General features: G+C 38.5%; 1 protein-coding gene across 2 annotated transcripts; it reads right to left on the minus strand.

Moving 5' to 3' along the window:
• Positions 1–285: 285 nt before the first annotated feature.
• On the minus strand, positions 286–13,978 carry LOC140773701 (acetyl-CoA carboxylase 1-like). 2 transcript variants are annotated; one of them, XM_073116392.1, is made up of 32 exons: positions 13,676–13,978; positions 12,842–13,230; positions 12,531–12,737; positions 12,288–12,449; positions 11,958–12,050; positions 11,601–11,696; positions 10,897–11,070; positions 10,731–10,824; positions 10,464–10,651; positions 10,325–10,375; positions 10,191–10,230; positions 9,987–10,111; positions 9,794–9,910; positions 9,631–9,705; positions 9,485–9,541; positions 9,264–9,368; positions 8,022–8,108; positions 7,584–7,775; positions 7,294–7,482; positions 6,655–6,765; positions 6,416–6,505; positions 6,169–6,345; positions 5,885–5,962; positions 5,607–5,729; positions 5,230–5,499; positions 4,792–5,147; positions 4,383–4,620; positions 3,935–4,287; positions 3,568–3,781; positions 3,168–3,347; positions 917–3,076; positions 286–629 (listed from the first exon to the last, which is right to left on the minus strand). In XM_073116392.1, the coding sequence occupies exons 2-32, from the start codon at positions 13,187–13,189 to the stop codon at positions 573–575; spliced, it is 6,807 nt and encodes a 2,268-aa protein (XP_072972493.1). In that variant the 5' UTR covers positions 13,190–13,230; positions 13,676–13,978; the 3' UTR covers positions 286–572. The 2 variants fall into 2 exon arrangements, with proteins under 2 accessions (XP_072972493.1, XP_072972494.1); XM_073116393.1 differs by lacking the exons at positions 10,897–11,070; positions 11,601–11,696; positions 11,958–12,050; ... (2 more) ...; positions 12,842–13,230; positions 13,676–13,978 and having other exon boundaries at positions 10,464–10,644; positions 10,731–10,815.
• Positions 13,979–14,047: the final 69 nt, after the last annotated feature.

Here is a 14,047-nt window from a genome sequence, read left to right on the forward strand (position 1 = left end):
AAAGAATTGTGCTAATAAACTAAGTTTAGCAATGTAACAAACCCAAGCTCATTCCTGCATGTCACACATTTCACAGTTACCCCTGCACAGATGAGAAATTGTGACCATCAATGACAATAACATATTGTTTTATTTAGTTGAACATTATCTCAGCAAATCGTATTCAGTAGTTCGAGTGATGTTTCTTAAATGTAGGGTTGATACCCACCAAGGACACAAAGAGTGCTGTATAACGCATGATCCATTGCGATAAAATCATAGAGGAGGATGGGCTAGCTCCAAAGATAGACCATGAATATAGAAAATAAATATTGATAGACAAAGAATAACATTATTCATCACAAGTCACTGGAAGATCCAGATATATAGCATTTTCCTGCACTAAACCCACATCAACCAGTATTTACAATTGCAGAAGAAAATACTGATAAAGAGAGTCCTGACAAAAAGACCACGAATATATCCTCAAGTTCCAGAAGCTACCCTGGCATACTTTCAATTCTCAGATGTGATCGAGTTTTGGTTCGGAGCTAGTTCCCGTGAACAACAAAGTATAGCAGAATCCTTCATGATTAATCAATTATCTGTTTGAGTTCTCCAACTAATTGTGCTCTCCTAGAAGGATCCATCTGTATTGATGCCCAAAAGTAAATACGTCAGTAAGTTCATATGTCATCTTGCTCGTAGAAACCAAAATGTAATTCAGGCTTCATTTAATATTGCCAAAACTCATTAGGAACATGAAATTTCAGAAGTGCGAATAACCTCCAAAGTTGATAAATGGTACTTAAAACAGAATTAAGGAACCAAATTCACCGTAAATTTGCAAAAGTACGATATCAGATAATTTTAAATTTGAGGCTATCTACAATTCAAAAAGAAATGCATTTTCTGAAAGATCAAAAAGAATCCTTACCTTGCTGAGAAGCGCAGAAAGACCTTGTGGCAAAGCTTGCAAATCTGAACTTGATTCTCCAATATTTGAGAGCACTTGCAATACTTTCTGAGCTCTTAAATCTTTGAGATATGCCTCATAGTTTGTCGGATCTTCTCTCCATGCAAAGAAAGAATCATCATCATCCCATTTACTTCCATCCACTTCAGCTGGCTGAGAAGACAAGAACCATTTCTTGACCAATTCCATTGCAGATTTGTGCGACATTTGCTCACCAGCAGCATCTCTCACGCTCCTTAAAAGCAAGCCCTCAGAGACTTTTCTATTTAATCTTTTGAAGAAGAAATGCCGAGAACCCTCCCAGTCTAGTACTTCTCTGATCACCCCAGTAGCAGCCATTCGCAAGGAGGTATCATGCAACTCAGCAAATTTTGTGGCAATCTGAGTGTAAACAGGCAGTAACTGTTTCTCCCGTGATGTTATCCTTTTTTGGAGGGATTCCACATCAGTAGGAGCTCCAGCACCTTCCCTGGCATCCTTGAGCTTAGCTTTGAGAGCGATCAGTTCTTGGTCAAGCCTGCCCATGCACTCGAGAAGTTCCTTTGACCTGAATTTTATCTCAATCAACCCTTCAGGCTCAAGCACATTGCCCTTAGCAGTCCGCTCAGCATACATCTCGATGTGATCAGAGTTTATCTTGCTGTCAACCACGACCCAAGCACCTCCGCGAAGCTCTCCACCCATAGGGATGTAGACAAAGACAGGCTGCTTGTATGTCCTTAAGTTCTCAACAATGGTTGACCCAGCCTGAAGGATCCCTTCAAAGAGGTCTCTCTGCCCACCTGAAAAACCTCTCCAGTTGGCGAGAATGAACAGTGGAAGTTCTTCACGGTTAAAATCTAACAATGCCTGAGATGTTTTAGTGGCAGAATCTGGGAACCAAACTTGTCCTGCTTGAGGAACAACCCTTTCATGGGAATCAAGCTGACCAGGATCTGCAGGGATGACCTGCATCATTGTCTGGGTTTCAACAGCTATGATTCCCACAGGGATACCACCGAGCTTTGCTCTTCCTGTAACCACCGTCTTTGCCCAACCTTCCAATGTCTCTATGAAACTATCTTTGTCAAAGATACCCCCTAGCCACTTTCCGCTGCTATCTTGAATGCCACATATAGCTGCACGAGGATCACATGAGTTCTCAGGAACATATGCAACTGGTCTCTCAGGTGGGTCCACAGACCTCAAGATGGGAAGTGGTCCACCTATGAAGGGAGGAACATAACTAAGCCATTTCAAAATAGCCAGAGTTCCTTCAAGATCATCTGAAACAGTCAGATGAACAACTCCATTTGTTGCCATGATTTTTGGTCCACCAAGTTGCATGTGGGAGCTATACACTTCCCTTCCAAGCAGCTTGTTCAGGGTAGAAAATCCAGTTAAAATAATAGGCTGATCAAGGCGTTGAATGCACCTCATGCCAAGACGAGCAAGATAAGCTCCGATGCCCACTGTTCTTCCTGTGACATAGGTCAAGGTAAAGGTCTCCATATAAGCTCTAGAATAAGCACTGGCTATGGCACCACTTCCAGATAGATTCTCAACTCCTAATCCTTCTTCTTTCCCTACTATGGTATCTAGGACCCATCTAGTTTCACCACTTTCTAGTTTCACTTCATGTGCTATAACAGAAGAACTGATTCGAGCATAGTCTTCCGGAGTCAGATAAATGTACTGAAAGCCACGTTCAGGGCTTGACTCGTCAGACCACCCAACACGAAAGCAAGATTTTACCTCTTCGGCTACCCCGATTCTAGCACCAGAGTTTGCTGCCAAATAAATAAGTGGAAGCTTCTTTTCGCAAGCTAGATTAGTGACGGCATCAAAGAATGCATCTTCTCTTGGACCAAATGACCCATGTTTAAACGTGACATCATTTGCAACAACTATAATATGTCTCCCACTTGGGAATTCTGGTGTGGACATCTCCATGCACCAAGCTACCATGCCAACATCATTGAGACCTGGAGAACGCTCCACAGAATCTAAATGAGTTCCCCAAGAATCAAGTTTGTCAGGAAACACAAGTTCGGCGGCTCTTAAGAATTTTTTATCTTCACGCATTTTAGCATCTCCTGAAAAATAAGATGCCCATAACTGGCACAGCGCTGTTTCAAACACCTGCAGGTGATATATTTTTGTTTTAGTATAGTAAGATTGGTCACAATTAGAAAAGATTATCATAACAAAAGTAGGATATTTCGGAAATCACCAGTGGAAAGTCATAGCAGTAAGTGGTGTTGATCTTCCTAGCTGCTAAACGTTTTTGTTCGATGACACCCAAGGGCTGATATCGAGCAGCCAGCGGCACCCCATGCAAAGGACCACGGGCCAAGGCTGCAGAATGGTAAACTAGTTCATGTGATTTGCTGTCCTCCACTTCTCTATAGACCTAGAAAATATAAAGGAGAGATTAATGTATAGATATACATTTAGAAGTATTAGGTGCGAAGCTGGGAGTATGATGGCACCTTTATAACTACAATTACTTGTATAGTTAATATACTTTTGCATATTCAATATAAACTTTAGTACGATACTATAGCAAGGATAGATATTCTGAGCACATGCTCAATGCAGTAGGCTGATAAACTGCAATGAGTCAGACTTACATGCACAATGCAAGAATGACCTGTGGCATTGGTCACTGCAATCCTCCAAGCACCTCTAGCTAGTCCATCACAATCCAACCAAAGCTTCACTTCCCATTCACAGACAGCTAAGCGATACATCCGTGCGCCAACCAATTCATGAATCTTCAAAGCCATCTCTTTTAAGATCATACAGACAGTAGTTTCATCTTGGCAAGCATCTACATCCATCATCCTGTTAATGGTAAAAGATAAAGATATGAAGATAAATCTCTAGGGAAGCAAGGACAGTATTATATAACTTAATAATTCAAAAGTCTGACTTGTAGTTCAGAATCATGAAAGAAATAAATCTAGGAGTAAGGAAATGCATAGACAAACTACTGACCTTGAGAAGGTCAAAAGATCAGCAAGCTGTTGTTCTCTTAATATACAGAAATACATGTGTGAGTGATCTGATCTGATTGTCGTGTTATGAATACGTAATTCTAATTCTTCCAGTGCTGCCATTGATGATCTCAATATACTGGTTGATGTGAAGGATAAAGAAGATATGGCAGAGTTCATCTCTGTGTCAACCTCTCGGTTAGATGAAAATCCAATCATTGTTCTGGGCTGTCTTACAAGCGTCCTGAGAAACATTCTCTGGATACGTGCCTTGGTGTCTAGAACTTTGTAAAGGTGCCACTGGCGATCTCGAGATGGTGTATATTGCATGTTGCCATAACCTTTCAGCTTGTCCTGTAGTGTACAATACAACAATGAAGCAAGCATTAGTAATTTAAGAGCCACAAGCGGAAAGTTTTGGAGCAAAACTGATGAGTACAGCTTAATACCAATTCAAGAAATGTTGATAGAGGAGGTTCCAAGTGACGAAGAAGAGGTTCTTCCTCGTAATAAATCTTTTCGGCTGACCAATGGAATGAGTGACGCATAGGCGCCCGGCCTTCATCTCTCTGTATGATACAGCTAATAACTCTAATGCCAGCATCACGGAGCCCAGAGCTTATGGTACTCTCCTTCAAATTCTTGGCTATTTTGTTAATCCGTTCCTGGGCTTGATCCTCATCACCACTACAAAAAAATATATATATATTAATAATAACAACATGAAATAACTGGGACATCCTATTTAGTATTTACTAGTTAAGTATAGACTCTCCAAAAACATATGAAATGCATCTTCATAGAAGTACAGCATTATAATGCATATACTCATAAGGATAAGTCAGCAGATTGACACACCTATCCTGAAGTGTACTCATTTGGTTAGTAATGCCAACCAATGCAACATGCAGCATATTGCCCTGATTAGCATGCCCAGGTATCCCATTTGAGATCATTTCGTACTCTACTCCAGAGTTTAGAGAATGTGTACTCTCCTTCAAAGCAACGCTGATTGCTGTTGGCAGAAACTGAAGTGATTTGATGATAACCATGGTTCCCCATCTCCTTTCAGAGTGTTTCTCTAATAATGGTTTATCAGGCATTGCATCTTCACTTCCATTTCTTTTCTCAATGTGCTCTTCACAGAACTCCCAAAAAGCAATCAAACCTGATTTATGCCATTGCATTCGCACACTACCCTTTACAAGGTAGGGCTGAAAAAGATTGTCATATCAGATGTATTCTAGATATTATAAATAAATAAGAGTTTGGGTAACCATGAAAGTTTCATGCTACCTGGTACAATCTACGTATGTATGTCTCCACCACTCTCCTTTGAAGGGTAGGATCGCTGTGATCAAACAAAGCTACAAGCGCATCCTCAACTGCCAATGGAGCACTAACGAGATCCTCCATCCTCTCATTAATGGCAATTTTCCTCCTGGGTGTAGAAACACGCTCCCCTTCTTCAGTGAACATCTCTAGCTCTGAAAGGCTTCTGGCAATGCTTGTTCGAAGTTCACTCAGTTTAGTTTGTTCAAGAAGTTGACTTGCCTTAAGCGCCAACTGCAACCAGATTCATAACAGACATCATATAAAAGTCGACTAATTAAACAAAGATAGGAATTTTACTAATCTCAAGTTTGTATGCAGATATTTGTGCCATTGTTAACCTCAGAGTATGCTCCGTGATTTAGAGCTGAAAAGCGAATCAGCTGGTCCCGATAGGAAGCAGGATTGGGGTAAACTAAAGCTTCCATAAGTCGCAGTATCAATTTATTTTTACTTCTCACACCCTTCAAGAAGCAAATATAAAGTTAAGTTACAAATGCTCGCAAAATGCCTTCAAATATAATTTTAACATCACATCTATAATTTGTAATATAGTTCATCAAGCATGAGAAAATGAGATCATAATCTGTCATTGAGGCGTAGACATGACATAAATTACCTGATGTGATGATACTATATCAACAACCTTACGGAGATCTTTCTTGTGTTGAAGGCGTAGACGTTCTATGACATCAGCCTATATGAATATGATAAAAAGTTACTACCGTAAATTCTCATGTATGAAAAAGAAAATCAGAAGAACATAATATTAATGCTTAGCCATGCAAAAGGTAAAGGAAAGTATCTACAAAATTTGAGTACAAGATTTTGATAATATTTATTTAGATACTCTGGAAAGAAACAAATGAGGGGTTAAAGCAGCATCAATAAATAAAGAAGGACCTGAATATTATCATTGAATAGTTCTTCAACAGATAGATACTCCTCGAATAAAGATTGCACAATGACATGAGCATGGCTTTCTCTTCCACCTTCATACGATTTTACAAGACTCATAAGGGGCTCTACAAGCCTCTCATGTGCAGCTCTTTCTTTCTCAGAGCAGGAGGAGAGATGAGTCTGCAAAAGTACACAGTAAGCAAAGCTTCCTATTTTGGCCTGAAGAAACCACTTAAAAAGGCTCACCAACCTCAAGAACTCCTCTTAGCAATTTGGTGGGGAATTCGATATTCTTCTGGAAATTTGAAATTGACTCATACTCCTTGTACTTTGTGTCTAGCTGCATTCCATGTAAGCCAAAAAACCTCAGCTCTCATGGTCAAATAAGACACACACAAAGGAAAAGGAAAAGGCACAAAGAAACAGCAAAATGTGCAACAGAAAAACAAAGAGAAACCTCAGAACCAAGATGTTAAATTGTACAAGAACCTCATTTCTAAGATCTTTTGGCAGTCGAGTTGCCAATACAGACATGCTTTCTTGCCATTGGAGAAAAGGTAGCTCAGGACTGTCAAGACAGTTGAGCAAATCTTGCACGACCTGAAAAAAGGAAACATAGATCATCAGGAAATCCCTATGTAGGTCAAGTGAGCTGCTAAAGTCCAAAGTAATGTCACACAGAATTCCAGCTCTGCTGTGGGTTCTATATGGGTTTGAGTTATGGACATGTCTCTAAGTGTCGGCTTTCCTTATTCAGATCAAATTTCCAATAGCTACTACATATACAGGTGTCATACCCATACAAAAGTCATGTCAGATTGATATAGATACTTGTTATGTGCTTAAGGCATTTTCAGTAGGCCCAAGAAGCTTAAATAATTAGAGGTTTTTCAATTTAATTGACGAGGTAGGCCTAATGGGATTCAAAATTTCAAACATTACAATTTAGACTTCTTATTCTAATACTATGTTAATTCATCAATTACTCTAAAATTTTAAGTTGTTACATAATGGAAGTTCTTATCTTCTATATTCTAACAAGTCAAAAACTTGAAACTATTTAACTGCAATATAAATAAATAAAAGAATTGTCGAGCTAGCAATTGATTATACTTTCACTGTCCTTACTTCTTGAATATTATGTTCATATCCTGCAAGAATCATCCGAGCAGCATTTATACTGGCAGCACATCTTTGGTGGACTTTCTCAGAAACTGCAGTAGGAGGTCCAAGTTTTGGAAATTTGCCAGTAAATGGTTCAGCTCTCCTCACAGCAGATGGGTCATCAAGATCTAGCCTTGCAATAAGATCACCAGCCTGCAATAAATGTTCTCTTGTGCTAGTTAGAACAAAACAAATATAAAACACACAGAAGCATACATATATATGAAGCAAATACTTGAGGAGGTGTAGTTTACCTGCATTGCTTGACCTTCAGGCATCACAAAATGAATTACTCCGGAAGCAGGCAACAGAAGTGGCATGCACATCTTCATCACCTCAACTTCCGCATATGGTTCATCAGTGTCAACATGAGCACCATCAGGAACCAAGAAACGAAGAAGTTTGCATGGTGTCTCGGCAACCAACTTAGATGGATCATGTTCATTCTGAAAGGAGAGTTTATAATTTGAAATTTTGAACCGTCAAAATGCTACTACACCAAAGTTTATTTTCCCTTGAAATAATATCCAGTATATAAAATTAGAGGTCAATATCATGCTAAACCCTAAAGTAATGATATGTTCAGTTATTAAGAAAGCTCATTTTGCTATCCAAAATATATGCTTGAACTAATACAAGTGAAGATCTCTAATACATAAGTAATATGGAGGTCTATAAGATAACTTATTTACCTGTAACAAGCATGTTCTTCCATCTATAAGAAGGCGAGTACCAGCAGCCTCTTCTTCAGCATATATAACATGACTGTTCCCGTCCAGCTGTTCCAAATTACCACAAGAGATCAGTTAAATAACGTTCAAAACATGACTATCAAAACCTGCAGAAATGTGTTGGGACTTGGGAGAACAGAGTCTCAGAGCATGGGCTACTAAATCCATTTTTTAGAGCGCTTCCTTTCTGTTAAGATGGTTTCTTTTAGATGGCCATTCTTTCAATCTATAGGTTTTAGGAAAGACAAAGTTGTACAGAAGATAGTTTAACTTTCACATTTACATATAACTACTGGGGACTCATAAGTAGAATAGTTCAATTAGGGTTGAAAGCTACACAAAGGAGAGAGGGAGATCAAAAATGACTTCAACAGCAACAGCAAGAAAACTACAGCCCATTTCATGGCAGATGAAATTAAGGAGGATTTATGAAGCTGACCCCATCTAATAGGGAATCAGGTTCTTGCATGTATGCAGATTAGACATACATTATCCAGTACATTTAGTTTGGGTGGAAGTTAACCTATTTCTTATTATCAAGATAACCCCTCCTTTTTCCAACTTAATTTCCAACATAAACTCAATCTCCTTCCTCAGCTTGCAACAGTCCAAAATCATAACCAAATAGCAATGAAGATCCTTGTATGCATAAGCAGCATATACTGAATGTATGTTGTTATTTATACAGGACAGAGTATTCACCAGAGACATACAATTGCACTATTTGTCTTTTTGATAAGTCAATATCTTTCTTTTCTGCATTATCATTCATATTTCCATTTAAACATGTCGATTATCAACCCTGACTGAAGCAATTATTGGGCTTTTCTGACACTTCCCTTCAAGAAGTGATTCCAAAAGGAACCACAACAAGCAGGGTGGCAAAATTACCATCAGAGTAACAGAAGCAGAAGACTTGAAAGCCCGATGTACAGAAATTATGTCAAGTATACTCTTTGTATCATTACATAAACATCCATCGTTGCAGTCTCTAAAGATGATGCTTGCCAAAATAGGCATGTTTTTTGTGGTTCTATTTCCACTCTTTTATGAAATGATTATTACTACAACAAAATGCAAACACATATAGCATAACATTGTCGAGTGAAATATAAACTTAAATAATTGCATCTCTTGGTGGGACCTAATAACTAAGAATGAAGATATTATGATAGAAAAAGGAAAGAGTGAAGAAAAGCTTGCCTGCATCAGAAGGCCACCATCACGCAATGTATGGGTTTCTGCTTCGATCTCTGAACCGTTCATCCTTAATTTGTAACTACCAGGACCACTTCTCACCCTCTCAATCTATATTATGACCTCAAAAAGTTAAAGCATGAAGTTCCGAAAATAACAACTTCCACATGACTAAAAGTCTAAAATAATGTGAAGAGTTGCTGCTCAAAAGGTATCCAGATAATTACCGTGTATTTGCTTCCCTCAATATTCAAAGAAACAAATGAATTGACAAGTGATATATGCTGCAACAAAGTTTGATGAGTCACTAAATTATTCTATTTAAAAGGGAAAAAAACACAATATATCAAGCGGCTCTGCCATAGTGTTTCACCTTAGGAGGTATTTGACCTTTTCCAAGATACCCAACATAATCTGAAACAATAGCCGCACTGCTTGTCATGGCTTTCTGAAATAAAAAAGCAAAGGTAGCAACTTAGAGAGCATTATATCTGAGTATAGAAAATACAGAATAATTTAACATTTTTTTATCATACATAAAGAGCTCCTCCAACAACTGAAATGTGCCAAGGTGGCCTCTCAGCTCTAACTCGCATGGCTATTCTGCTGTCCAGCCAACCAGTATGGATCTTATTATCTCTGTACTCTGAAGCCTGGAAAAGCAATGGATGAGAACTGCATAAAATAGTTTTATATTAGGGATTACCACCATAGGGATTGAAATCTTACATTCAAGAGATCTATGGTATAGTCAACATTGGTGTGAATCTCTCCCCGTATTTGGATCTCTTTTAGCCCAAGAACCATATTAGCTATTGCTAAAGCTCTAGATTCCCCAAATGCAAAAACATGTCCTGAGAAAACAATGAGAAGTTCAATAATAAGCATTCCTTCAAACTCAGAATTATGAGTCATCAGATCAGCAACACCTACCAAATTGAGAATCAGAGAACTCGTGAATTCCACCTCCAGACTGAAAGTAAGATAAGAAATAATTAATTGTGAGTCAATCTTCTGAGCAAGCCCACAGCCGCACACATTTGGCTTGCTTTTAGAACTGAACATACCTTAACAGAGAAATAAGCCCACACATTTGGCTTGCTTTTAAAACTCAGCTCCTACAAAAATGCAATGCAATTGAATCAAATTTCTTATATGTCCATGTCATAGGATACTGAGGCATAATAATGTATTGAAGATTATTACCTGCACTTTCCCACTAGTAGGCTTGAAACCATCATCTGGATCCTCACTGGTTACACGAACAGCAACACAATGACCTTTTGGCCGTATTGACTCTGCTTTGTCAAAATCAAATGGAGTTGCATGAACTGATGTTTTCTTCCACGCATCATATCCTCCCCCATGGTCCATTCCATAAAAGCGTCTGATCTCTATGTAAGGTAAGCAAAGTAAGACTATGCAAAAGGTAAACATAGATGTCTCCTGAAGTATCAAACTTATATGCTATACCTGGAATTTGCCAAAGTGGTATTCCCATCCCTATGGCAACTTGAGCTGCTGGCAAATTTATTTCAGCTATCCACTCAGTTACAGGATGCTCCACCTGAAAAGTAACGGTGTGAGGGACAGAAGAAGATGCTCAAAAAGAAAGACAGCGTGCAAGCAGAAAACAAACCTGCAATCTTGGATTGAGTTCTAGGAAATAGTATTCACCAGTTTCCATGCTGTAAAGATACTCAACAGTAGCAGCACCAACATATTCTACACACTTAGCAAGCCTCCTTGCAGCCTGCTCTAGCTCTTTTACTGTATCTAAAGGAGCAACTGTGATTGGGCCCTCTTCAATAATCTGTTGTATGTTCAGTTATCCATCAAAGTTAATCCATGATGTTTATATAAAAGTAAACACAAGATAATCTTCTTCCAGGTAAACAGTGGTCCTTCTAATAAGTTTACATATGCAATAATATTGTTAGAATATAAAATATAAAAATTACCATTCTCCAGCAGCTTTAAGCTTTTAAAGCAATTAGTGAGTTATAGTGAAATTAAAGTCAAAAATCATGAGTTCAAAACCTCTCCACTCATTTAAATAAATTCACTTCTTAGATCCATCAAAATATTTCAGTTCAAAAGTAGGGAGGAGTGTTAAAATATAAAATTTAAAAGTTATTATTTTTTACTTAAGCTTTTAGAGCAATTGGTAAGTTATCAATTATAAACCATGATGAAGATGTATAAGTGCGTAGTGAGAAGATTTAGGAGAAAATGAATGAAAATAGTTGCAACTACATAGCATGAAAAGAACTATGTTAAAAGAGATATGAAAGGATTCAAAGAATCAAGGAAGGTCAATCAAAATTAATTAAAGAGACTCACCTTCTGATGTCGCCTTTGAACACTACAATCTCGACTGTGCAGTGCAGCCACATTACCATATTGGTCACATAGCAATTGAACTTCTAGATGCCGACTCTAGTAAAAGAAACAAAAGGACCATAAGTAACTTCAATTAAAAAATGCAAATAAAATACAGCAATGTTCTTAAGAATAATATCTGCAAACAAAATGAAGTAGTGGCAACAACTTAACATATTGCCTACAAGATTAATATTAAAACTTCTAAGTTCTGATAGGTAAAGAGACAGATTATCACTGAAGCACTAAAAGGAAGGAGGAAAAGCATGGAAAGAGTGAGAACAAAGTTCAAAATTAAAGAATAACAAGAAATCTGACCTGTGATGCAACTTTCATTATAAATATCGGCGAACCAGGAACTTCACCTTGCACTTGCTTGAACAGTGCTCTCACTTCATCATCATTGTGAACCTAGAAAAGAAAATTATGTTTGGTTGATTCATGTTAACAGAGAAAATATACCTTCTCTTGATAATTTGATATTAGCTAGATTTCATTTCAATCTTTGCGGGTTATATATAAAGATCAATCAAATACCCTTGGAGTCATTATTTGTTAAACGCATATGGCCTCGAGTCAAAAATCCTATACTGATGCAACCTCATTTTAAGATGAAAAGGACAAAAGCCAAGTGGGTGGGAAGCTAACCTTCCTTATACCTTTGCCTCCACCACCCCAAGATGCTTTGATCATGGCAGGATACCCAACCACCTGACAACTAGCAACTGCTTCCTCTGTGGTATAAACACAAGCTTTCCTGTAGATTTCCTCAGGGATAGAATTCAAAGAACTCTCTGGTGGAACTTTTACCTATAAGAACATTTGAGGAGATCAACAAAGCACAGGTATAAATAAAGGGTGTAATAATATAAAAATCAATGAAAGACTTACATGTGAGCCACTCCATGAAAGTGTTGGAACTCCTGCTGCTTGTGCAATCAGAGATGATCCAATTTTATCACCTAGTGCCGACATCGGTGCAGCTGGAGGACCAAGAAAGATTATTCCTCTAGAGCTGAGTGCATCTGGAAGTTCAGGGTTCTCAGATGCATGACCCCAGCCAGGCCAAACAGCAGAAACATGGGTTATCTCCGCCATCTGTAGATTGTTATACCAATTTAACAAAGTACAGGAAAGACGGAACCAGTTAATTACCATATATGGTTTCTAATCCAAACAAATAGAAGGCAAAAAGTGCCAACCTCCACAATAAGTTGAACATTGGCATAGTTATTATTGTTTGTGCCGCCAGGAACCTCCACAAATTGATCAGCAATTCTGATATGTTCAGCATTTATTCTCAAGTCTTCTGGAGTTGCCATAGCTACCAAGAGAATTGCCTTCTCAGTTCCAAAGGTTTCATAAGCCCATGTTCTGACGCTGCGCATAAATTTAACAGCTGCCATCCCATTATTTGCAATTAATATGCTATGAATAGGCGTCTTCCCACCAAGTGCTCGACAGAAGTCATCGACTTCAGACAGTGTAGCTGTGTGTTTGATGTGAACTTTTCCAAGCACTGCCCCATTCATTCGCCAAGCTTCCGCCATAGCTGGTATCCTCTGGCCTTCAGACACGCTTGAATCTTGTACTGAAAATTTCATACAAACGATTCATGCTACTAAAAACTAAAATCTCAAGCGCAAAAAGATAGCATGTAATTATGCATCTCGTCAACATAGAATTAGTATTTATATTAAATATGACAAACAACAGATACAACGCACTAAAATTTCACATAGGTTAAAGTTAGCAAATCTCATTCAGGTTTCGTCAGATAAAGGAAGCAAAAGCAACTAGCACAGCATACAGTGGTACCACACAAAAAATTGAAATCTAAAGGGCCCTACAGTTCATAACACAATAACAACCATTAGAAACACTACTATTAACAGTTGAACCACAGATCAACAACAGACAAACTCAACACGCCAAGAACGCGAAAGAACATCTGATATCAAAACAAAACTAACAGCATGTTAGCAAACATATTCTGCCAAAGGAGGAAAGAAAAATTAAAACTTGGATCAACTTACACCAGTTAACAAGCCGGAAACCTCAAGATCTCGAACAAAAGAAGGTTCCTTCTAGTTCCTCTTCTCTTTGATCACGGGGAAGAGCCAGTCTTTCGCAGATGAGGTATTCGACTAAAGTCTGCGAGAGAAGGGAGCAAAATGCAGCGGTGAACCGAATAAAGCAAGCGGCTTTAAATGGGATGCGAACACCACGTGACACGACACCTTCACCCCCTCCCTCTTCTCCTCCATCTTCCCTTCTCGGTCCATTTGAAAGAGAGGGGAGGAACAGTAGTTAGTTGCCAACTACCCCCATCCAACTCTCTTGAGCCAAAGCTGACAAATTTATCTCCTATTCTACCCGTTTCCCCCAATCTCGAACCACACTAAAAT

The sequence above is a fragment of the Typha angustifolia genome, chromosome 13, assembly GCF_048772165.1.
Source record: "Typha angustifolia cultivar Huaian chromosome 13, ASM4877216v1, whole genome shotgun sequence".
NCBI classification, from domain to species: domain Eukaryota; kingdom Viridiplantae; phylum Streptophyta; class Magnoliopsida; order Poales; family Typhaceae; genus Typha; species Typha angustifolia.

Coding starts and splice junctions, on each gene's coding strand:
- LOC140773701 (XM_073116392.1), bottom strand. CDS start 13,189: ATGGCGGAAGCTTGGCGAATGAATGGGGCAGTGCTTGGAAAAGTTCAC. Junction 9,706..9,793: donor TTGTTGGAGGAGCTCTTTAT/GTATGATAAAAA, acceptor TTTTTATTTCAG/AAAGCCATGACAAGCAGTGC. Junction 4,288..4,382: donor TATCAACATTTCTTGAATTG/GTATTAAGCTGT, acceptor TGTACACTACAG/GACAAGCTGAAAGGTTATGG.